Consider the following 25,088-nt stretch of genomic DNA (forward strand, 5'->3'; position numbering starts at 1 on the left):
CTGCAGGGAAAGGGCAGCGGAGCGTTCGTCCGCTCTTCTGCCACCTAATCCAGCACAGACTCAGGCCGTATTTTGAGGCTGAAGACCCGGGGTCCGGAGGGAAAGGGCAGCGGAGCGTTCCTCCGCTCTTCTGCCACCTAATCCAGCACAGATTCAGGCCGTATTGGGAGGCTGAAGACCCTGGGGGCCGAGGGGAAAAGGGCACTGGAGCACTTCTGTGTTCTTCTGCCACCAAATGCTGCCCAGATTCAGGCCTTATTGGGAGGCTGAAGACCCGAGGTCAGGGGGGAAAGGCAGTGGAGCACTTCTGTTTTCTTCTTCCACCAAATGCTGCCCAGATTCAGGCCATATTGGGAGGCTGAAGACCCGGGGGCGGGGGGGAAAGGGCAGCGGAGCATTTCTGAGTTCTTCTGCCACCCAATGCAGCCCAGATTCAGGCCGTATTGGAGGCTGAAGACCCGGGGGCCGGGGGGAAAGGGCCATAGAGCACTTCTGTGTTCTTCTGCCCCCCAGTGCAGCCCAGATTCAGGCCGTATTGGGTGGCTGAAGACCCTTGGGGCCGGGTGGAAAGCGCCTTGGAACGCTCCTGCGCCCTTCTGCCACCCAATGCAGCACAGATTCAGGACATATTCAGAGGCTGAAGACCCGGGGGCCGGGGGGAAAGGGCCGTAGAGCACTTCTGTGTTCTTCTGCCCCCCCAGTGCAGCCCAGATTCAGGCCGTATTGGGAGGCTGAAGACCCTTGGGGCCGGGTGGAAAGCGCCTTGGAACGCTCCTGCGCCCTTCTGCCACCCAATGCAGCACAGATTCAGGACATATTCAGAGGCTGAAGACCCGGGGGCCGGGGGGAAAGGGCCGTAGAGCACTTCTGTGTTCTTCTGCCCCCCCAGTGCAGCCCAGATTCAGGCCGTATTGGGAGGCTGAAGACCCTTGGGGCCGGGTGGAAAGCGCCTTGGAACGCTCCTGCGCCCTTGTGCCACCCAATGCAGCACAGATTCAGGACATATTCAGAGGCTGAAGACCCGGGGGCCGGGGGGAAAGGGCCGTAGAGCACTTCTGTGTTCTTCTGCCCCCCCAGTGCAGCCCAGATTCAGGCCATATTGGGAGGCTGAAGACCCTTGGGGTCGGGTGGAAAGCGCCTTGGAACGCTCCTGCGCTTTTCTGCCACCCAATGCAGCCCAGATTCAGGCCATATTTGGAGGCTGAAGAACAGGGGGCAGGGCGGAAAGGGAAGTGGAGCGCTCCTCCGCTCTTCTGCCACCTAATCCAGCACAGATTCAGGCTATATTGGGAGGCTGAAGACCCGGGGGCTGGGGGGAAAGGGCAGCGGAGCATTTCTGTGTTCTTCTGCCACCCAATGCAGCCCAGATTCAGGCCGTATTGGGAGGCTGAATATCCGGGGGGCAGGGGGAAAGGGCAGCGGAGCACTCCTGCGCCCTTCTGCCACCCAATGCAGCACAGATTCAGGACATATTCAGAGGCTGAAGACCCGGGGGCCGGGGGGAAAGGGCCATAGAGCACTTCTGTGTTCTTCTGCCCCCCAGTGCAGCCCAGATTCAGGCCGTATTGGGAGGCTGAAGACCCTTGGGGCCGGGTGGAAAGCGCCTTGGAACGCTCCTGCGCCCTTCTGCCACCCAATGCAGCACAGATTCAGGACATATTCAGAGGCTGAAGACCCGGGGGCCGGGGGGAAAGGGCCATAGAGCACTTCTGTGTTCTTCTGCCCCCCCAGTGCAGCCCAGATTCAGGCCCTATTGGGAGGCTGAAGACCCTTGGGGCCGGGTGGAAAGCGCCTTGGAACGCTCCTGCGCCCTTCTGCCACCCAATGCAGCCCAGATTCAGGCCGTATTGGGAGGCTGAAGACCCGGGGGCCGGGGGGGGGGAAAGGGCAGTGGAGCACTCCTGCGCTTTTCTGCCACCCAATGCAGCCCAGATTCAGGCCATATTCGGAGGCTGAAGACCAGGGGGCAGGGCAGAAAGGGAAGTGGAGCGCTCCTGCGCTCTTCTGTCACCTAATCCAGCACAGATTCAGGCTATATTGGGAGGCTGAAGACCCGGGGTCCGGAGGGAAAGGGCAGCGTAGCGTTCCTCCGCTCTTCTGCCACCTAATCCAGCACAGATTCAGGCCGTATTTTGAGGCTGAAGACCCTTGGGGCCGGGTGGAAAGCGCCTTGGAACGCTCCTGCGCTTTTCTGCCACCCAATGCAGCCCAGATTCAGGCCATATTCGGAGGCTGAAGACCTGGGGGCAGGGCGGAAAGGGAAGTGGAGCACTCCTGCGATCTTGGGCCACCCAATGCAGCCCAGATTCAGGCCGTATTGGGAGGCTGAAGACCCTGGGGCCGGGGGGGGGGGAAGGGCAGTGGAGCGCTCCTGCGCTCTTCTGCCACCCAATGCAGTCCAGATTCAGGCCGTATTCAGAGACTAAAGATCTGGGGGCAGGGCAGAAAGTGCAGTGGAGCGCTTCTGCGTTCTTCTACCTCGCAAAGCAGCCCAGATTCAGGCCGCATTGGGAGGCTGAAGACCCGGGGGGCGGGGGGAACGGGTACTGGAGCACTTCTGTGTTCTTAGGCCCCCCAATGCAGCCTAGATTCAGGCCGTATTGGGAGGCTGAAGACCCGGGGGGCCGGGGGGGAAAGGGCAGCGGAGCATTCCTGCGCTCTTCTGCCACCTAATCCAGCACAGATTCAAGCCGTATTGGGAGGCTGAAGACCCGGGGGGGGGGGGGCCGAGGGGAAAAGGGCAGTGGAGCACTTCTGTGTTCTTCTGCCACCAAATGCTGCCCAGATTTAGGCCGTATTGGGAGGCTGAAGACCCGAGGTCAGGGGGGAAAAGGGCAGTGGAGCACTTCTGTTTTCTTCTTCCACCAAATGCTGCCCAGATTCAGGCCGTATTGGGAGGCTGAAGACCCGAGGTCAGGGGAGAAAGGCAGTGGAGCACTTCTGTTTTCTTCTGCCACCCAATGCAGCCCAGATTCAGGCCATATTGGGAGGCTGAAGACCCGGGGGCCGGGGGGAAAGGGCAGCGGAGCATTTCTGTGTTCTTCTGCCGCCCAATGCAGCCCAGATTCAGGCCGTATTGGGAGGCTGAAGACCCGGGAGCCGGGGGGGGGAAAGGGCCGTAGAGCACTTCTGTGTTCTTCTGCCACCCAATTCAGCCCAGATTCAGGCCGTATTGGGAGGCTGAAGACCCTTGGGGCCGGGTGGAAAGCGCCTTGGAACGCTCCTGCGCCCTTCTGCCACCCAATGCAGCACAGATTCAGGACATATTCAGAGGCTGAAGACCCGGGGGCCGGGGGGAAAGGGCCGTAGAGCACTTCTGTGTTCTTCTGCCCCCCCAGTGCAGCCCAGATTCAGGCCGTATTGGGAGGCTGAAGACCCTTGGGGTCGGGTGGAAAGCGCCTTGGAACGCTCCTGCGCTTTTCTGCCACCCAATGCAGCCCAGATTCAGGCCATATTCGGAGGCTGAAGACCAGGGGGCAGGGCAGAAAGGGAAGTGGAGCGCTCCTGCGCTCTTCTGTCACCTAATCCAGCACAGATTCAGGCTATATTGGGAGGCTGAAGACCCGGGGTCCGGAGGGAAAGGGCAGCGGAGCGTTCCTCCGCTCTTCTGCCACCTAATCCAGCACAGATTCAGGCCGTATTTTGAGGCTGAAGACCCGGGGTCCGGAGGGAAAGGGCAGCGGAGCGTTCCTCCGCTCTTCTGCCACCTAATCCAGCACAGATTCAGGCCGTATTTTGAGGCTGAAGACCCGGGGTCCGGAGGGAAAGGGCAGCGGAGCGTTCCTCCGCTCTTCTGCCACCTAATCCAGCACAGATTCAGGCCGTATTGGGAGGCTGAATACCCGGGGGGCCGAGGGGAAAAGGGCAGTGGAGCACTTCTGTGTTCTTCTGCCACCAAATACTGCCCAGATTCAGGCCGTATTGGGAGGCTGAAGACCCGAGGTCAGGGGGGAAAGGCAGTGGAGCACTTCTGTTTTCTTCTTCCACCAAATGCTGCCCAGATTCAGGCCATATTGGGAGGCTGAAGACCCGGGGGCCGGGGGGAAAGGGCAGCGGAGCATTTCTGTGTTCTTCTGCCACCCAATGCAGCCCAGATTCAGGCCGTATTGGGAGGCTGAATACCCGGGGGCCGGGGGGAAAGGGCAGCGGAGCACTCCTGCGCCCTTCTGCCACCCAATGCAGCACAGATTCAGGACATATTCAGAGGCTGAAGACCCGGGGGCCGGGGGGAAAGGGCCGTAGAGCACTTCTGTGTTCTTCTGCCCCCCCAGTGCAGCCCAGATTCAGGCCGTATTGGGAGGCTGAAGACCCTTGGGGCCGGGTGGAAAGCGCCTTGGAACGCTCCTGCGCCCTTCTGCCACCCAATGCAGCCCAGATTCAGGCCGTATTGGGAGGCTGAAGACCCGGGGGCCGGGGGGGGGGGGAAAGGGCAGTGGAGCACTCCTGCGCTCTTCTGCCACCCAATGCAGCCCAGATTCAGGCCGTATTCAGAGACTAAAGATCTGGGGGCAGGGCAGAAAGTGCAGTGGAGCACTTCTGCGTTCTTCTACCTCGCAAAGCAGCCCAGATTCAGGCCGTATTGGGAGGCTGAAGACCCGGGGGGAGGGGGGAACGGGTACTGGAGCACTTCTGTGTTCTTAGGCCCCCCAATGCAGCCTAGATTCAGGCCGTATTGGGAGGCTGAAGACCCGGGCGGCCGGGGGGAAAGGGCAGCGGAGCGTTCCTGCGCTCTTCTGCCACCTAATCCACCACAGATTCAGGCCGTATTTTGAGGCTGAAGACCCGGGGGCCGAGGGGGGGAAAGGGGAGTGGAGCACTCCTTTGTTCTTCTGCCACCGAATGCAGCCCAGATTCAGGCCGTATTGGGAGGCTGAAGACTCGAGGTCCGGGGGGGAAAGGACAGTGGAGCACTTCTGTTTTCTTCTGCCACCAAATGCTGCCCAGATTCGGGCCGTATTGGGAGGCTGAAGACCCGAGGGCCGTGGGGGGGAAAGGGCAGTGGAGCGCTCCCGCGCTCTTCTGCCACCCAATGCAGCCCAGATTCAGGCCGTAATCGGAGGCTGTACGCCCGGGGGCAGGGCTGTAAGGGCAGTGGAGCGCTCCTGCGCTCTTCTGCCTCGCAATGCAGCCCAGATTCAGGCCGTATTGGTCGGCTGAAGACCCAGGGTCCGGGGGGAAAGGGTAGTGGTGCACTTCTGTGTTCTTCTGCCACCCAATGCAGCCCAGATTCAGGCCGTATTCGGAGGCTTAAGACTCAGGAGCATGGGGGCAGGGCAGAAACGGCGGTGGCGTACTCCTGTGCTCTTTTGCCACCCGATCTAGCCCAGATTCAGGCCATATTGGGAGGCTGAAGACCCAGGGGCCGGGGGGAAAGGGCAGTGGAGCGCTCCTGCGCTCTTGGGCCACCCAATGCAGCCCAGATTCAGGCCGTATTCGGAGGATGAAGACCCGGGAGCATGGGGGCGGGGTGCAATGGAGCTCACCTGTATCTTCAGCTGCCCAATCCACCCCATCCAGGTGACCTAAGGCTCAGGTGCATGGGTGCGGTGGGCCGAAAGAGACAAAGTCGGCCTACTGTGGTGCACAGGAGTACGGAGAGGCAGCAGGGAGCACATCAGGGAGGCGCATTCCCTTGCCTTTCCCCATCAGCCAGGTAAGCGGGGCCAGGGTTGGATGGAGGGGAACAGGACTGACTACTCTACCTTAGGTGGCAGGAAGCCCTGCCACGGTCCTTGGCTGCTCCACCACGCTGGGCCTTCCCATCACCGGCAGCCACCTGCTCGGGGCCTCCTCGGCAAGCCATGTTGCCTGTTGCTGCCCTTTCACCCCCGTGGGGGGGCATGCGAGTGCTCCTGCGTGAGGATAAAAGGTGAGTCATCACCAGTATGTCTTGCCTTTTATACAGGAAGATTTGACGCCAATGCTGGATTAAATGAGTAAATAAAAAAGATGTATGTTTGGGAGACACCTGCTTCTCCGAGCTGCAGGACTATTAGTGTCCCTAGTAGCTCGCCTGTACCGCAGTCTCCTTGCAGCCCAGGTTTTGATATGTGGCAGCAGGGAAAGTTGCACAAAAGACACCTGCTGGAAGGAGACCCAGATGCTGGCTTCCATGATTGTGAATGCCGCGTCCAGAATTTTAGAAAATACAGAGAAGTGATCCCTGACAAGATGCTTAGTGCCCACCAGTAGTTTTTCTGCTGTCCATTTGATTCCTGAATGTTGTGGGGGGGATCCAAAGGGTATTGAATGAGTGAAAACTAAGAAGTTTTGTGTTCCTCCCCACCTGTCATGTATGCCAGCATACCTGCCATTCTTGTATTCTGCATTTTGTACTGGCCATTGCCGTTTGCCAGAGTTATATTCTGTATACTGTGTAGGTCATCTGAGAGTGTCTCAACTGCTAACATAAAATGCAGGAGAGCCAGTGGGGCCTCTCTGTTATCTATTGAAAATATGTACTTTCACTTTTTACAGCACGTGTCCTTGAAGGCAAGCTGCTAGCATTTAACATTGGATATTTTCCTTTGTACTTCATTTAGTCTAAACTATATCCGTTCCCATGTAACTTCTATGGGGTTTTGCACCAGAATGTCAATGGACCCCAAAGGGTGGGAAGTTTCCCTATAGTTAGTAATGCCTTTGTTTGAATTGTCACTTCTGCCAATTGCTACCTTTGTGTGAACATCCTGTACTGTATGGATCTCAATAACGTTACTTCAACTGGAACTCTTGCGTGTTAACTGTGGCGGGCTTGAGGGACCTAACTGCCAGGGACTGACACCACCTGCTGCCTGCTCAAGCAGGTGGATCACAGCATTTTGCTTGGCTGTAGATGAAGACCCACTGATGTCTCTTGGCTTGGCAGTCTCTCCCTGTGGCCATGCCCAAAGCAAACTCTCTTCTTTTTTTGGAAACTGACACCACAGGGCTCATTTCCCAAAACCAAAGTCCCCATCTCCTCCCCCCTCCCCCCCCCCGCACATATGGCATGCATTTTGTGACAGGCCCTCCACTATCGCAGCCATATTAGGGTTGCACCCACTACATTTTCTTAAAATTCTCACAGTGTTTTCAGGCTCAGCAATATAAGGGATTGTGATGCAGAAAATGGCTCCGGTTTGAGGATAACTTTGCAAAAGAAGCATAATCACACTGTAGCATGGTTGGGCCCTGACCTGGATAGCCCAGGTGAGCCTGATCTTGTCAGATTTCAGAAGCTAAGCAGGGTCAGCCTTGGATAGGAGACCTCCAACAAAGACCAGGGTTTCAGGTCTTGCAATGGCAAACCACCTGTTAGGCTATTTTGCTCCTTACTGACTTGGGGACCGGTTAACCAGTAATTTTCTCAGAGTCCTGTGAGATTTTCTCAGGGTTCCATTGTAAATGCAAAAACCTTAAAGGCAGTAATATTTCCTGAGGCAGTCTAGCTTTTCCTGGCTGGACCGTGACTCACTGTTCCTTCAATAAATTTCCTTCTAAGATGTGCCGCCAGTGTGCAGCTAACAACAGATTTAAGACTCCTCGGTCAAAAAAAAATAAATCACAGTCGGTGGAGGGTGCAGTAGAAAAACAGTAGGAAGGCAAACATTGAAGTACTAGTTGCAAAGATGCTTTTTGCAACAGGAAGAACCCAGAGGCACTGACATGCACACACACTCATGGAGCAGGTTAGCCTAAGATCCATGCTCTGCCCACCTCCCCTGACGTTTCTGACAGAGTTAATGGCTGGTGCAGCAGGCACTCTGAGCATCGAGGGTGCAAACCCATCTTCCCTCTCTTTTGGAGTTCCAAAGATAATGAAGTTTCATTTTTCCTTTTGAAAGAAGCCAAAGATATGGGGGTGGGTAGACTGTGAAATGGTGAGGTTAAGGGAAAGGCATGGATTTCCAACAAAAGATTTTTAATTGAGTGAAAAGAATATTTAAAGATTCACAGGGGAAACAATGCATGACCCCAAATATAAAGGCAGTAAAAGAGAAAGAGTGCCACACTGAGGGTTTTTGTTGTTGTGTACTTTCCGTTGGAAGGGAAGGCGGCATGGTATAGCCCGATCTTGTCAGATGGTGGAAGCTAAGCAGAATCAGTACCTAGATGGAGGACAACTGAGGCAGGCTCTGCAGAGAAAGGCAATGGCAAATTGCCTCTGCTTCTTGCTTGCCTTCGCCATAAGTCAGTTGCAACTTGATGGCACATAGGTACATATACTTGCTGTCAATTCAGTTATATGTATGTATTTCAATGGCATTCAGTAGGAACTTGCAGGATTTTCAAGGTAAGTTGTCAACATTTTCTACCCTACCAGAAAAATTGTTCCTTGGATACAGTTGCCTACGTAATTTCACTCGGCATGTCAGTTTCTGGGCAATTAGAACCTCCCAACTTTCCACAACCATTTTCTCCTGTTAGGTGACTTGCCATTTCCCCATAATCCTTCAAGATTCTTGCAGACCAACATGGCTACTCCTATGAAACTACTCCATAATCTAGAGAAGGGAAATTTTGCCACCAGAAAATGGTTAAATCTATCTAGATCAGCATTATCATGACAAAACTACACAGCAGTAACAATTCAAGGTCAATTGGTCTTTATGGTGCTACTAGACCTGAATCTTGCTCTTCTACAACAGTCCAGCTCGGCTACCCACTTGGAACAATGCAAGGTCATGGAACATCCTGATAGCTCACTCCCCATTCTTGGCAATTCTCTTTCAAAAAACATCAGATAGTGTCACCACCACCACCACCCCCAGAAACACAATGGCTTAATTGACATTTGGTAGCCACAACTGAAACCCCGTTGACATTTCCCATTTCCAGAGATCTATAGACAACTAGCATGGGAGACAGGAGCCCTTCTCAGCAACATTGGAGGTGTGCAGCTGTTGACTGAGCCTGACAGTTGAGGAGCAAAATGTAATGCCTTCATTGTGTTTCAGACCACGGAAGGGACTTTGGATCAATTTTCCTTTCCCCCAACCTGAATTGTGGACTATTAAAAACCAGGATCTTCTCTATTGAATTGTCTACAGTTGATGCTTATGCTGCAGATATTAGAAGAGAGTGATCTCTGGAATGGGGCCCCTTAATAGCCTCTTGGCCCCGATCTGGATAGCCCAGGTGAGCCTGATCTCATCAGATCCTGGAAGCTAAGCAAGGTCGGCCTTGGTTAGTTAGTAATTGGATGGGAGACCTCCAGTGAAGACCAGGGTTGCAACTCTGTTAGTCTCTTGCCATGAAAAACTCCACCAGGGGTCACCATACATCAGTTATGACTTGAGGGCAGTCTCTACCACCAATTGCTTCTGGAGAAACTCTGTATGATTTAAAAACAGGTTGACCCTCCACTGAGCTGCCACAGAGTTTGTATTCTGGTTCCTGCCATTTGGCTGAGTGCATTTGACATATAACTGGCTACTGGTACTAGACAGGTAGCCTGACTGGGGGGTTTGGTACATGTGGTTCTAGATCCCCACCTAGCTTCAATGGTGGCTGCATTCTCCCCTTCCTCCTCCCATACCTTCTAGTTTTGCTTCCCACTCTTCCAGTGCCTTGTCCTCATCCATCACTAGCTCAGAAATATCAGGCAAGCCTGAGTGTGATTTATCCTTGGCCAAATCCTTTATACCCTCTACTCCCCGCCGCCTGAAGCAGCCCCAGCATTCTTCCCATTCTTCCTTGCATGCCACCACCCGCTGTGGTCTCTGTTGGCAGACAAGGAGACCTTCAGATCTCCCAGCTAAAAATAGCTACTTAAGATACCACCTGAAGCCTCCCTTTGGGACCAAGCCAAGCTTTTCACATTTGGACAATGTCAATTGCTACCCTTGCTAGCTTGGCAGTTCCCAGGATGCTTTGGAAGGGAAGTGAGAGAACAATTGTCAGCATGTTTGTAGTTGTTCATGCAGCGTTAGCTTACGTAAGCCCCTACTGGGTCTTGCAAAGAGGACAGTAACAATATGAACAGCCACTGAATTGCCTATTATAAACTGAAATTGAAGAGGATTTCACACAGAGAGCCTAGAGCCTTCCTAAGGAAATATTTTATTTATTTATTTAATTCAATTTATACCCCGCCCTCCCCACAGAACATCTCCGTTTTACAGGCCCTGTGAAACTGTAACAGGTCCCGCAGGGCCCGGATCTCCAGCGGGAGAGCATTCCACCAGGCCGGGGCCAGGGCAGAAAAGGCCCTGGCCCTGGCTGAGGCCAGGCAAAGGTCCTTCGGGCCGGGGACCACCAGGAGTTGCTTGTCTGCAGAGCGCAACACCCTGCAGGGGACGTAATGGAAGAGGCGGTCCCGCAGGTATGCAGGTCCCAGTCCGTGAAGGGCTTTAAACACCAAGGGTTAACACCTTGAACCAGATCTGGAACTCCACTGGGAGCCAGTGCAGCTGGCACAGCACAGGATGAACGTGCGCTCGGATTGGCATTCCAGTAAGGACGTGTGCTGCTGCATTCTGGACCAGCTGTAACTTCCGGGTCATGCCAGTCTATGAAGCTGTCTTATAATAACTCAGACTCTTCAAAGTCAGTATTGGCTCCTTAGACTGGCAACCAGCTCTCAAGGCAGAGGCACACATCACCTACCACCTGATCCTTTTAACTGGATTGAGCCTGGGGCCTTCTGTGACACAGCTGCCTCGCAGTTGGTGGTGCAATCGGTATTTATAAAAACATCATAATGTGAATGGTGTTCTTTTGGGGGCACTAGGTACAGGAGTAAATTGGATAGATGAACTGCAAAAATTAAATTTGTCTCTGGACAGGTACCATGTCAAGAAGAACAGTTCTGACCTAAACTTCTCTCTGGTGTGTTAATTTTGTAGGCGCTGGGATTTTTTTGTAACATTATGACATGTAATTATCTTCACGCATTCTGACAAAATCCACTCCTGAGATGTCTGTAGGATACTAGCCTTCTGCAGCCATCAGCTAAGACATAGCCACATTATCAAAACCTACCTTAAAACAAGGACAAAAATTCTTGTGAACATTCCTTTTTTAAAAACGGAACTTGTTCATGCTCAGATGAAATCCCAGCATTTTCTCAGAGAGTAAGACCAATTTCACACTTGTCTCTTAAAGGCCTTTTCAGACTCTCCTCTGAGCAGGTATGAAAAGTCAGGCCCTTCGAAACATACTGGTCAGTTTCTGGAGCTCTTGGTGTCCCTGCAGGAAGGCGGCTTGGCAATTGTGTTTCAACCACCCCTGCTTTGCAATGTGCCACTCTAGGTTTTGGCCTCAAGAGGAGGCAGGCTGCAAAACTGCTCCTTGACCCATCATCCTTTCTCCAGCCTGGTGCTGATTTCTGTTGGGTGGGAATACTAAGTCCCTAGGGATGCTCAAGTGAACCTCATTTCACATGTCCCCCCTCCAACTTTCCATGCAGTCGCTCGCACAGTCACACTTCAATTTACTCCACAAGAATGCATTCAATCTCAGTTCCTCCTCAACTGTATTCCAGTTTCCCATGTACCCGTTCATTGAAATGCAGATCTTGACAGTTTCTCACACCTTAAAGAAATGCAAATTGGCAAGTCAAAGGAGACTACAGTACTTGTTCTCACAGCACAAAACAGAGCTGAATTGGTGCTCTGCCCTCCGGAAACACTTGCAAATGCAATCACACAAAGAGAGTGGCATTCACATGCACCAAGCAAGAACAGCCTGTGTCAGGGCTTGCAGTGGCTGCCACTGGGTGGGGCGCTGGTCTGTCCAGCCCTGATGTCAAAGGGGTGCCAGGGATGCTGCAGGACCCTGCTCTGTGGAAGGAGGGGCAGTATACCTCACCCAGACTTCCTCTCAGTCCACTCGCTGGCCTGCTCAACCTGTGCCACTCACCCCCTTTGATCTCTGCCATCTCCTCCTTCATCAGCTCTCCTCACCTCCGCTCTCGCTCCAACTCCACTCCATCATTTCTACTCAATCCACCCCGCCCTCTGGGTGGGCTTCTCTTTTATCCCTTCAGCCTAGCCATGCTCCACCTGCCAACCACACCCTCCTGCTGCCTTCTAACTATGGCCCTAGCTGGCCTAGGCAGCTGCACCTGTGCTCATTTGGCTGGAAGCCCTGGGCTGATCCACCTGCACCTCGTTGGCTGGCTGTCCAGCCTCCCTGGCTGAGCTGATGTCTGAAGGCAGGCACAGCTGAGCCTCCTTGGCTGGCTGTCCATCTCCTCCCACAGAATGCCTCAGGCTCCACCTGGAGCTGCTTAGCTCCTAGCATCCCCTGGGCTAGGTTACTGCTTTCCAGCTGGGCTGCAGGCTGGGGCGTGGCTCTGAGCTGCAGAGGCTGCTTCTCCTCCCTGGCTGGTAAGGCTTCAGCTTGGCCACTGCTGGCTGCCTGTCCCCCCTGTCTTGGCCCTCCCTGTCTGCTCTAGCCCTTTCTGATTTGCCCCCATCCTCCCTCCCTGGCCCCCTGGACTCCCACTGGAGGGTGGGACTAGCTGGCCTCCACCTGCCCCTTCTAACCCTCTGAGGCTTGGGTGTCTCTTCCCTTCCCCCTGTGGCCAGCTGGTGCTGGGTCTGGCTGTCTGCTGAGGCAACTGGGCCACTGTCTCCCGGGGTCTCCTGTCCTCTTCTCCAGGTAAGTCCAGGGGCTGGGCTGTAGACCCTGGACAGCCTGCACATGAATTGAGAACCACACATACAATCTGCGCTTGAGTGTCCCCATTCTTAGAAATAAGGTGAGGCAAAAGAATGGCACTACAAAAACATGTACAATGCAGGAGAGTGGCGCTGGGGGAAGAGAGGAGTAATGAGGAGTAGAAAACAGGAGTTATAGGGGAAAGGAATTATTATTTTGAGTTTGGCCTCCTTTGTTTCCTCAGGCAGGCTTCATGCACTGTTTATGGGATTCCCAGATTCATCTGGCCAAGCCACTGTTTGGAACAAGATGGATATTTAGCCTGAACCTCTGGTCTTAATAAAAGATTTGTTTCTATCAACAGGAATTAACCATGAAAGCTGCCTGAAGAACTGCTGCTTTCAGTGCCCTCTGTGGGGGTTTCCCCCTCCGACACTCATCTCCCTCCCCTGTCCAGTGTAAGAGGCTACAGATGTAAGTATTTCTTCCACTCCTAACCGATTACACATTCACAGGACTTTGTTGAGCTATAGAGAGGGCAGGGCCTCTAACTGTTAACAATATGAACAATTCTGAACAAATGCTTTGACCGGTGGCAAAGGGCAGCTCTAGGTGATACCTTTTTGCCCTGGCACAGACTGCAGTCACATCATATCCACTCTGGGGAACTGCTTTTTTTTAAAAAGGAGAGCTCAAACAAGTTCAAAACATCCCCATCTTGCCTTCCCTCAATACTGTGTTGTTGCATGAAAATTGTGTGAGGGGAGTTTTTTCACTGATTTTGCAGGTAAACATAGCACGGCAAAATCAGCAAAATAACTCCCCCCACCCCACCCCCACGTGCTATTTTGGCGCAGGAAAAAGGCTTGGAGCAGGGAGGCCGGGGCACTCCCTCCCCTTGAGTTGCCATTCGGAGCTTGTTTGGGCTCTCTCTCCCTTTCTTAAAGAAGCAGTTGTCTTCAGTTGGTGTGTGACTGCAGGGATCAGGTTAAAACCAGTGTGTGCCTGTGTGGAACCACATCGTCTCTTAGTAGGAACAAACTGAATTCTGTATCCAGACAAAACGGAGGTGATGCTGGTTGGGAAGGCTGATATTCTAGAGGGATTGAATCTACTTGTTCTAGACGAAGTGAAGTCAGCTTTCTCAAAGCAGATCAAGAGTTTGGGGTGCTCATAGGCCCTGCCTTGCTCTTTGAAAAGCAGGTTGGCATGGCTGCCTGGAGTGCCTTGTATCAACTGTATCTGGTGTGCCCACTCTCTTGCTGCCTAGACTCTGCTGATCTGGCCATGCTCATTCATGCTTCTATAACCTCATGGATGCATTACTGCAGAAAGCTCAACATGGGGCTGCCCCTGAAGACAACCTGGGAACTACAACAGGGCCAGAATGCAGCAGCTTGGCTATGTTCAGGGGCTAGCAGCCAGGAACTTGTGTTACCCATTTTGAAACAGCTATATTGGATGTCAGTTTTTTTCTGAGTTCAGTTCAGGCTGCTAATCACCAAAATCCCGTCACAATCTGGGATCCACGTATTTGAAAGACCGTATCCTTCCCTACCTCCCAGTGTGCCACCTACAATCCACAGGCAGCCATTTGCTGGCCATCTCACTGCTTAGGGCGGCCCGTCTGGCATCAACCAGAGCCTGGGCCGTTTGGATCATGGCTCCTGCTCTGTGGAATAGGCTCCTACCTTGGAGATATTCAGGAGGGGCTGCAAGGCTTGCTTATTTGTCAGGGCTATTGAGGGGGTGAAAAGGGCAAGCATCTTTCAAGGTGAGGAGGAAAAGATTTTATCTTGGTTTTGATTCAGAAATTTTTAAATCATTTTGTAAGCTGCCTTGAACTATGTGGAAAAGTGGAGTATAACATTATAACAGGAGACACTGGAGTATAAATGGAGTGGCATATAAGTGGAATATAAATACTTTAATAAAAACATAGTAAGTCAGTCAATAAATAATTCTGGAATCTTGGATAAAATCAGGGTCAGGGGATACATTCCTCAACTCTAGTTCCTCCATTCCCCAGCAAACCCTGTGTCCTGTACAACGTGTCAAGGAAGAGGTTTAAAAGATGTCCTTGTCTTGCTGTTTATCTCCCCACCAAAACCTAGCCATTGACCATTTTGGCTTGTACTGTCCTTCCTCTGCCTCCTCCAGGCTCTTTCCTCTCCTGCTAAGTCTCCATCACGACCTGTTGTGGCTCTCTCTAAGCCAAGTGGAAGGAATGCGCTTGGAGAGACCAAGTGTAGACAGCAGAGAGCAACCTCATGTCGGCTGGATGGTGATTTATCCGCTCTGTCACGCCACAGGCAGGCCCTCCTGGTCTTCCAGAGGCTGAAGAAGATGTTCCATACACTGCAGGGCTAAGCCAGCAGCCAGACGGCTGCCCCAAATTCCTCTTCCCCCTTCACTGACCTTTCCTTCGGCATCTCAGGAATGCTGGTACACAGCACAGATGCCGTTGGTCCAGAGGGAAAGAAGTGTTGATTTGGTGTATCCAGTTACTACAATGAAAGCTGGCCAAAGTCATGCACTTGGGTATCTTGTTCTTAAAACAGGCTTTGAGGGGTTCTGGGACAAACTCATCATATCTGCTGGGGGTTCCCGGCTAGGGTTCCCAGGTGCCCACCAGTGGCAAGCAAACTCTTGGAGATTTGCCGCCTCGTCCACAGATTACCCAGCAATCAGCGGGAGGGGGCAAGCTCCCAGAGCTTGCCCACCATCGGCAGACACCTCAAGAGTGTGCACCGTGCACCCTCCCAACTGGCGAGGCGATGTCCCTTCCAGAAGTGACGTTGTTGCACAGCCCACGGGAGCATTCCTGCGCTTCGTTTGGGGCTGATTTGGGCCCCAAATGGCCCGAATCGACCCCGTGAGGAGCAGGGGAGCACTCTCGCGGATGGTGTGGTAACAGTTCACAAAGTAAGTGCCAGGGACTCCACCCTCCCGATGGGAGGTGAGGAGCACCTGGCAACCCTATTCCCAGCCCCAGCCCGCCTCGACCAGGGCCAAGGGGCCTTGTCACGGGCCTGGTGGAACTCTCTGTCTGTGGAAACGAGGGCCCGGCAAGACTTCTTATCTTTTCGCTGGGCCTGTAAGACAGAGATGTTCCGCCAGGCATATGGCAATTGAAGTTAGTGGAACGCCCCCGCCCTTAACCAGCTTCCTGCCCGGATGGGGAAATGGTCCTCCCCGGTCTGTATAACATCTAACAGCTAGCCACTTGCCCCATGGGTTTTGATTATGAGGTACTGTGCAATACGAATGTCGCTGAGTTTTACAAGTTGGAATTGTTTTATCTATTTTGCTATCTTGTTTTTATACCCTGATGTGATCCGCTCTGAGCCTGCTTGCAGCGAGAGCAGAATATGCAATAAATAAATAAATAAATAAAGCACCCAAAGTCTCAGAATTGTGTTTATTCACCTTGATCTTCCTAACCAACCCCTGGCACTGCTGCACCTGGCTCCCCAGGCAGCCACTTCACTGGGCAGGGTGTGTCCTGCATATCAGCTTAGTGCCATGTATGCCTGCCTGCATACCTGCCATTAATGTATTTTGTATTTTGTGCTGATCATAACTGTTTGCTGAGGTTGTATTCTGTACACTGTGTTGATCATCTGAGAGTGTGTAAACTGCTAACATGAAATGTGCTGAGCCAGTGGGGGTTGTCTGTTATCTGGTGAAGGTATTTACTTTAACTTCTACAGTAAGTGTCTTTGGATGCAAGCTGCGGCAGCGAGCAATGTATCTTTTCTCAGAGACGGAGATGATTTCATTCAGTACTATGTTTAGTCTAAACTAGACATGGGCACGAACAACATTACAAACGCAAAAAAGCCACGAACGCAAAAAAGCCACGAAGTTCATCTGTTAGCAAACAAGCCGTTCGTGAGGCACCATTGCAAACGAACAAGCAGTCGTTGCAAGCCTCGTTCGTTGCATTCGTCCGCTGTTCGTGAAGCCAGACAGTCAGGCACCTTCAATCAATTCCCTTGGCAATGGAGGCAGGGAGTGCCTGAACTCTGTCTGCACTCCTTCTTTTGCCCTGGAAACCCCAATCTAAGCCCAGCTTAGCTTGATGGGCAGGTCTTCCTTCCAAGTGTGGAGCTCCAAATTGGTTACAATTGGTTACATGGCAGCAGAGACCAGGGGGGGAGGGAGGGTGAAGGGGTGGTGTTCTGTAGCCATCGGCACTCCAATTTCATCCCTGCAAACCCTGTTAGGCAGTTCTGACAGTCAACCACAGACCTCCTGCTTTTCCCTATGAGACCTCTGCTTATAAAAGGGCACTGTGCTCCAAGTTCTGGCTTTCAGTTTCAGCAGGTAGTGGAGTCGGACAGAGCTGTTGCTAGCCTTTTGGGAGAGAGACAGGGAGTGCATTGGAGGTGGGATTTTTTCTGTGTGTTGTGGGTGGGATAGGGATCTATCCCCTCTGCTTCCAGGGCTGCTGCCAGGCCCTGGGGCCAAGCTCAGTGGGCACATTGGTTGAGGGCTCACATTATTAGTACTAGTGCCTGATCTGGTCAGGTTTCTGGGAGTGCTGGGCTAGGGCCCTAGCCCATCCTTCTGGTTCCAGGGCTGCTGCCTGGCTCTGGGGCCAAGTTCAGTGGGCACCTTGGGTGAGGGCTCACCTTATTAGTACTAGTGCTTGGTCAGGTTTCTGGGAGTGCTGGGCTACGGCCCTAGCCCGTCCTTCTGGTTTCAGGGCTGCTGCCTGGCTCTGGGGCCAAGCTCAGTGGGCACCTCAGCTGAAAGCTCACCTTATTAGTACTAGTGCCTGATCTGGTCAGGTTTCTGGGAGCGCTGGGCTAGGGCCCTAGCCCATCCTTCTGGTTCCAGGGCTGCTGCCTGGCTCTGGGGCCAAACTCAGTGGGCACCTCGGCTGAGGGCTCACAGTGTTGTCTCCTTTTCTTTCCTCCTCCTTGTTTGCTGGTACAATGAGTCTTCGTCCGGGGGCCAAAGGTGGTCGTGGGGGGAAGTGCAAAGATTGTCCCGTTGCCCCGTGGGAAGCAGTACTGGGCAGGGCTCTGGGGCAGTAGAGACTCCTGCTCCCCAAAAATCACCTGTGGGAGCTGTGGTGGAGGCGGAAGAGCTCTTGCTGCTGGGTAAGAGGAACTCTTTAAACTGTTTGAGGAGGAGGAGGGTGAGGGATCCATGGAGGAATGGTTTGAGTTCGATGAAACATCCATCCCATCCTCATCCCAAACTCTTGGTGCTGTCCCTGCCTGCAGTCCACCCCTCACTCCGTTTTCCGTTGCCAGCTCCGCACCACAGCCAGTAACCCTTCGTCCTCCCTCCCCAGGAACAGTTAGTGGGCCATGGTTCAAATTGTCTATATGGAGGCACTTCTGGGCCCTTTCAAGTGGTGTGGTGCCGTGTCTGTGATGGCCTGGTGTGCAGGGGCAATGACCCAAAGCACCTGTCATTGATGGTCCTGACTAGGCACCTGAAGACGTGCCACCCGAGCCTGTGGTCTCCATCCTTGGCCAGCGAAACATCTGGCGGGGGGAGACAGAGGGCTACCAGCTCCTCTGAGATGGGATCAGTTGGAGGGTCACTGGAATCCACCCCAAGCAAGAAGCCTTGGCCTCGAGGGTGCTGCTGGTGGGAGCCGAACGGTCAGGCAGGCCACCCTTGGGGAGGTTGTTCCATCGGTGTCAGGGATACTGCTGTTGAAAAGGGTGAGGTCAAGGGCTCAGGAGGCAGGCATTCGTGTCGTGGCAGAGACGATTGCCCTGCAAGGATTCCCCCTATCTATCGTGGAGGGCGTGGGCTTCCAAAGGCTGCTTCAATACTTTGCCCCATGGTTCTCCATGCCGTCATGGTGCACCATTGGGTGTCAAGTCCTGCCTGCCCTCTACCAGTCTGTGCAAGACATGGTGCTCAGGGAGCTGTCGGCTGCCAAAGGCCATACTGTACACTTCACGGCCAACCTCTGGAGCAGCTGCCATCACAGCTACCTTGGCATCACCACCCACTGGTGGCAACCAGAGGACCTCTGCCACCTCAGGCCAAGAACTGGCCCCCAGAAAAAGGTGCCATGCTTAACACTGGGCTACAGGGTAGTTCTTCTCCAGGCCTGGGGGATGGACAAGGTCCATACTGGGAAGAACATTGCCACCACCGTAAAGGTGGCTCTGAGGGAGTGGATGGCAGGGGAGGAAGGGTTTGTCCGTGGCTTCATGGTGACAGATGCGGGACGCAACATGTTGGCAGCCCTGAAAGAAGCATCCCTCCCGGGCCTGGTGTGCATGACGCACAAGCTGCACCTGGTAATGAGGAATGTGCTCGGGGTGGGGAGCAAGCCAAGGGACAGCTGGGACAAGGGAACCCTGTGGACGCACAATCTGCCGGAGAGCTGCCGCCGCATCGCTTCCCACTTCTCCTGCAGCATCAACTCTTCCCGTGGGCTGTTCCAGAGGCAGGGGGGGACCCCAAGCACCAACTCTTTCAGGACCTGCCCACCCACTTGAACTCCACCTATGGCATATGTCATCTGGTGGAACAGAGGGGCCTGTTGCAGGACATCCTGTCATCGATGGACATTCTGAGGAGCGGACAGGAGCTGAGCTTCAGCTCCATTCCTTGCCCAGATGTCCCAGATGCTGAAACCCTTTAAGGAGGCCACTGAGCTCTTGTGCTCCTACGAGGCCAGCCTGGGTCAGGTCATCCCCCTGATCCATGGGCTCGACCAGTTCCTGGCCAAGGAGCTTGGGCATGAGCAAGAGCTGCTCCCCAGAGTCCGGGACTTTGTGAGGAGGATCCAGGCATGTGTGGCTGAGCACTTGCATCCTCTGCACCACGAGGTGCCGTACCAAATGGCCTCCCTCTGTGATCCCTGGATCAAGGCCAGCATCGCCATGTGGGCGGGTCAGATGCTGCGCTGGAAAAAGGAGCTCTGCACAGCAGTGCTCCATTTCCAGAAAGAGAAGCCCGTCCTGAGGGAACCAGGCAGGGGCGAGGGGCGGGCGGTGGAGAAGGAGGAGCAGAAAGAGGGGTGGGGGAGTTGGGAAGAGAGCCATGCCAGGAAAGACCCACCCAAACAGCCCCACTTGATCTCTGGGTCTTGTCAGCGGGCTGTGTGGTTGGCCGCAGCACAATGGACGCATCACTCACCGTGGAGGACTCAGCGGGGGCTATGGTGCAAGAGTACCTGGCGTAGCCCCCCGAGCCCCCCCCCCCATTCCAACCCCTTGGAGTATTGGGCGAGTAAATCTGCCGTATGGCCTGACCTGCCATCGTGGCAACCAACATCTTGTCCTGCCATTCCACCAGAGTGCAGAGCGAGCAGGTGTTCTACCACCTGGGAGACCTCCTCTGTCCCCGCCGCACACTTCTGCACCCGGAACTGGTGGACATGTTGACCTTCGTGAAGGTCAACCTCAACCTCCTTGGACCTGGACCTATCTGGGCTCTGAGCCTCCCCAAGTCTACTGTGGTTTTCGGCCAAGCTCCTGTGCAGTGGGCTCCAGCACTCCTCGGTTCTCAGGGCTGCTTCCACGGCTGGCAACCCATGGTCCTCCTCTCCCAGACGAGTTCCTGGACGCTCCCTCTTTCAACCTTCCTCTCTTGATGGCAACAATACGACCCTTCCCTACTTGTCCTGCCCATCGCGTCCTCTCACTGACAATTTCCTGGATGGTCCCTATTTCATCCTCGCCCTCTGTGGATGGAACTGGAAGGACCCTTCCCAATGACCTCTCCTGTCCTGCCCATACCATCCTGTCCGTGAAGTCAGGAAGGTGGGTGATGTCAGCTGCCACCGCCGCCTTTGAACCCAGGGGACTACCATGCCATTGCTGCCATCTTTGGGCCTTCCCGGTCCCACTCTGCAATACAGCTGTGACAAACAACTCGTTGTCCTCCTCTCCCCGACAAGGTCCTGGATGTTTCCTCTTTCAACCTCTCCCTCTCCAGAACCGCTCAGATGCCTCCCAACGACCTCTCCCATCCTGCCCACCTCATCCTTTCTGTGAAGGCAGGAAGGTGGGCAATGTCAGCTGCCGCCGCTTTTGACCTCAAGGCACAGCTCTGCTGCTGTTGCTGATGATAGGGTTATACAGCACAGGGCCCCCTATCTATGGGCTCCTGCTTTCCCCTCTGAGCAGGGGGGAATGGGTCCCTCCCACCCTTTCCGTGAAGGCAGGAAGGTGGGTGCTGTGCTGCTGCCGCTGCTTCTTGGCATGAGGGGTGGCTCAAAAGCTTTTGCAGATACGGTTGTGCAGCACGGTGCACCCCCATCCATGGGCACCTTCTGTTGCTGCTGTGCCTGGGGGGAATGGGTCCCACAACTCACTTCCTTTCCACGAAGGCAGGAAGGTGATTTTGGCGGCAGCCTCCAGTTCGACACAAGAGGGGTGGACAAGCCTCTGCTAGAGCAGTCTGTGCAATCCTTCAGGGTGGATGTTGGCATCCTCCGTCCAGGTCATGCTACGCAATGCAGCCAGGAAGCCTCTGTCCTCCTCTCTCTGTCAACTTCCACATTCCCTCTTTCGTCCTCTCCCTATCTGGAACCGCTCCAACCCCTCCCAACGACCTCTCCTCTCCAGAACATCCTTTCTGCGAAGGCAGGAAGGTGGGTGATGTCAGCTGCCACAGCTGAGCACCTCAGTGGGATCCTCGGAGGAGGAGGCCTCACAGCAACTGTTGGGATCTTCCCAGTTCCCCTTCCCTCTTTCGACCTCTCCCTTTCCAGAACACTCCAGCCCCTCCAAATGACATCGTCTCTCTTTCCCATCCTTTCCGCAAAAGCAGGAAGGTGGGTGATGTTAGCCGTGAGCGGCCAGACCCCCCCCCCCAGAAGGGGAGGCAGCCCGCCAATGCCTCCCCCAGCCTGCCAGGCCCGGCGGCCGCACTCATCACCCACTGTCATACCTTGGCAGAAAGTAGCCTCAGGGAGGCCTGGTGAGCAGGCACATAGGGGGTGCCGCTGGCAAGCAGCCAGACCCCCTGCCCCCTAGAGGGGAGGTGGCCCACCAACGCCTCCCCCAGCCCACCAGGCCCAGTGGCCACTGACCTGACCCACCCACTTCCAGCCTTTGTAGCCTCAGGGAGGCCTGGCAGGCAGGCACATGGGAGGTGCCGCCGGTGAGCGGCCAGACCCCCTGCCCCCTAGAGGGGAGGCTGCCCGCCAATGCCTCCCCCAGCCTGCCAGGCCCAGCGGCTGCCAACATCACCCATCTTACTTACTTCCATCCAGAAAGTAACCTCTGGGAGGCATGGCAGGTGGGCACATGGGGGTGCTGCCAGTGAGCGGCCAAAGCCCCCGCCCCCTAGAGTCCACAGTTTGTGCACAGGGCAAAAGACAATTGGTGGCTCCCATTGTGTTGAATGGGAGTTTCCTGGGGGCGTCAGATTTGGGAATGTATAACTCCAAGATTCGTATTGCAATCTTGACCAAACTTGGTTGATGGCGGGGGGGGGGGGGGGAGCCTGCTGAACATTCCCTGTGAATATAGGCTCTCTAAGTCTAGCGGGGGGCATTATGGCCCCAACGAACCACAAACAACAAACATGTTCGTTACTGTTCGTCTGTTCATGTTCATCAGCAGCAACGGACAATGACCAGCGTGTTTGGGGGTTTTTTCGTTCGTGCCCATGTCTAGTCTAAACTAATCAGTTCCCATGTAACTCTTTGGGGTTTTCACGCCAGAATGTTAATGGACCCAAAAGGTGGGGAGTTTCCCTATAATTAACACTATCCCTTTTTAAATAGTCACTTCTGCCAATGCATTCGTATAGATCACTTGGACTGTATAGATCTCTAATAAAAGTTACTTCAACCAATGCACCTGAGTGCTTGCTGTGAGGGACTTGTGGGATCTACCTGCCAAGGACTGACAGAGCTGGTTTGCACAGTGGAAGGGGAAATGCTGCCTTTAGGGTTGATAGATCCAGAGGAGTTAGCCGTGTTAGTCTGCAGTAGCAAAATAGAAGAGTCCTTTAAGACTTACCAACTTTACTGTAGCATAAGCTTTCAAGAATCACATCTGAGAATGATGCATCTGACGAAGAGAACTGTGATTCTCGAAAGCTTATGCTACAGTAAGGTTGGTTAGTCTTAAAGGTGCTACTGGACTCTTTTCTATTTAGGATTGATGTTTCTGATGGGTAGAAAAGCAAGAGTTCAAGTCCTGTAAGCAAATGAAAGACCAACAAGATTTCCAGGGTGTAAGTTTTTGACAGTCAAAGCTCCACTCTTCAGATACACAGCAAGGGGAGCTTTGAGTCTCAAAAGCTTATACTCAGGAAATCTTGTTGGTCTTGAAGGTGCTACTGATAGGTTTGCCAGGTACCCACCAATAGTGGACAGTGTTCCAGCAATTTTTGCCTCTGCGCTCCAGTCATCAGCTGATAGGCAGGAGGAGGCTTGCCATGGAAAATAGGCGCACATGTGCCCATGTCCAATTACATCAGTTCTGGAGTGATGCAAAAACAATGGCATCGTTCCAGGGTTCATTCTTTAACCATTGGCTAAAAACATTGTATTTTTGCTATGTTTGAGGTCGAGTATTACAGGATTGGCCCTGGTGCGGCACTGTCACTTCCTGGTTGTGCCAGAAATGATGTCATCAGCCAGAGCTCTGGCCACGTGCTCACTCGCATGCACACAGGTAAGTATCCCCCACTCATCTGACCTCCTGTCAGTTGCCAAGCGGGGATCTGACAACCTAGCTACCAGCCACAAAACTTGTTCTTTAGGAGTTAAGTTTGCAAGAGGTTTGTTGCATTAGGGCAGAAATGGATTTCCTTTGTGATTAAATAGCAAAGAGTCCAGTAGCACCTTTAAGACTAACCAACTTTATTGTAGCATAAGCTTTCAAGAGCCACAGCTCTCTTCGTCATCTGAGCTTAAGCTACAATAGTCTTAAAGGTGCTACTGGACCCTTTGCTATTTTGCTACTGCAGACTAACACGGCTAACCCCTCTGGATCTTTGTGGTTAAGGAACTCTCTATTAGGACAGAAAATGAGAATAAGCATTCTGGGTGTCTAAGACAGGACGCAGAGAGATACTGAGAGCATATCTTGCCCTCATGGAGAATGGATGAAGGAGGGTGAGAAGGAAATAGCCAGAAGGAAAGAAATCCCTGAAAGAATTAATCTGGGTAAACAAAGAAGTGGCAGTAGAGCAGACAAGAGGAAGGATACAGAGGAACTGACCTCTCTAGCTTGCTAGCTCTACTGATCTCCCCCACAAATATTAATGCATTCTGTACAAATTCGCATTATATATTCCTTCACTTCCAAATGCCATTATTGACCAATCTTGATGTGTAGCAGAATAACCTCATAACCACCCTGCCTCCTTACTGGAAGAATGGGATAGTTGTAGCTAGTTCTAAACAGGGACATAGACCATGCGTCAAAAAATCCACACAGTGAAAATAGACACAAGGCATTTTCCCACAAATGTCAAGGAAGCCCTAGGTTTGCAGAAAATCTGATTCCAAACAGGGTTTTTTGGAGAGAGGGGGTTAAAAACACCAAATAACAAAAGCAAAGTATATATCTTTAATGAATGAATGTCCACCAAGATCTCATCATACTAGTCCTGAGATCTTGGCCATTTTAGAACCTGCTAAGCAATTATGACAATATTGCTTAGCCTTCCAAGTTTCAGTTTCCATCCGGTCCAATCTAGATGTTACTTATACCACATGATCTCCATGGGGACCTTGCAGCCATACTGCACCTGCAAGGTCCCTGGGAAGTCAACCCAGAAGCACCAAAGGGGCTGAATTTGGGTAGGAAGTGAGGTGCAGGACTGTGGTTTGTGGGGGGGGAGTGGGGCTCCTACCTTCCCCTCATGCTGTTTCCCTGACCCAAAATGGGGGCATTATTTGCATGTTCTGGTGGCAATCATGTGGCATGTATAACGTGTAGTTTGGCCTTCAGTCAAAAGTGGGGGGGGGGGGGCGGCACTGGAAATGGAAATGGAAGGGGAGGAGGGAGGAGGGAGGCTGAGGTGGGAAGGCCAGAATAAAACTACTAAGGGTTGTAGAAGAGGAGAGAGGCTGGCAGAAAAGGTAAGCAAGGAAAGCAGGAGATTCTCCCTCAGGGAGAAAGGAAGCTACACGTAGGGTTCCCAGGTGCCTACCAGTGGTGGGTGAACTCCCAGGGGGTTGACTCCTTGCCTGCCAATCCGCCAGCGATTGGTGGGAGGTGGCAAGCCCCCTGGAGGTTGCTAGCCACTTGCAAGCACCCTGGAAGTGATGTCATCACGCCAGCAGCCCGAACACTCCTGCGCTTCATTTGGGGCCAAATCGGCTGCGCACAGAGCACAGGAGCGCTCATGAATCTGGCATGGTGATGTCACCCCAGGAAATAATGTCATCGCACATGCGCACAACAGGAGACACACAGCTGGCACAAGGTAAGTGCCGGCCCCCCCCCCTTCCCGTATGGTAGAGGGACCTGGCAACTCTAGCTACTCATAGGGCGTGTGAGTTGGTGGGAGAAAGAGGGAAGGATACAGGGAATGGGGAGAGACTA

The 25,088-nt window shown here is 53.4% G+C and overlaps 1 protein-coding gene across 1 annotated transcript in view; it reads left to right on the forward strand.

The window, feature by feature from the left end:
* The first annotated feature begins 5,840 nt into the window (after window positions 1-5,840).
* PSPN (persephin) overlaps window positions 5,841-25,088 on the forward strand; it is a 30,307-nt gene continuing 11,059 nt past the window's right edge. Inside the window, exons 1-2 of the mRNA XM_055003872.1 lie at window positions 5,841-5,869; window positions 23,155-23,207. Of these exons, the coding sequence (XP_054859847.1) occupies window positions 5,841-5,869; window positions 23,155-23,207 (82 nt within the window). The remainder of the gene's footprint in view (window positions 5,870-23,154; window positions 23,208-25,088) is intronic.

The sequence above is a fragment of the Eublepharis macularius genome, chromosome 19, assembly GCF_028583425.1.
Source record: "Eublepharis macularius isolate TG4126 chromosome 19, MPM_Emac_v1.0, whole genome shotgun sequence".
NCBI classification, from domain to species: domain Eukaryota; kingdom Metazoa; phylum Chordata; class Lepidosauria; order Squamata; family Eublepharidae; genus Eublepharis; species Eublepharis macularius.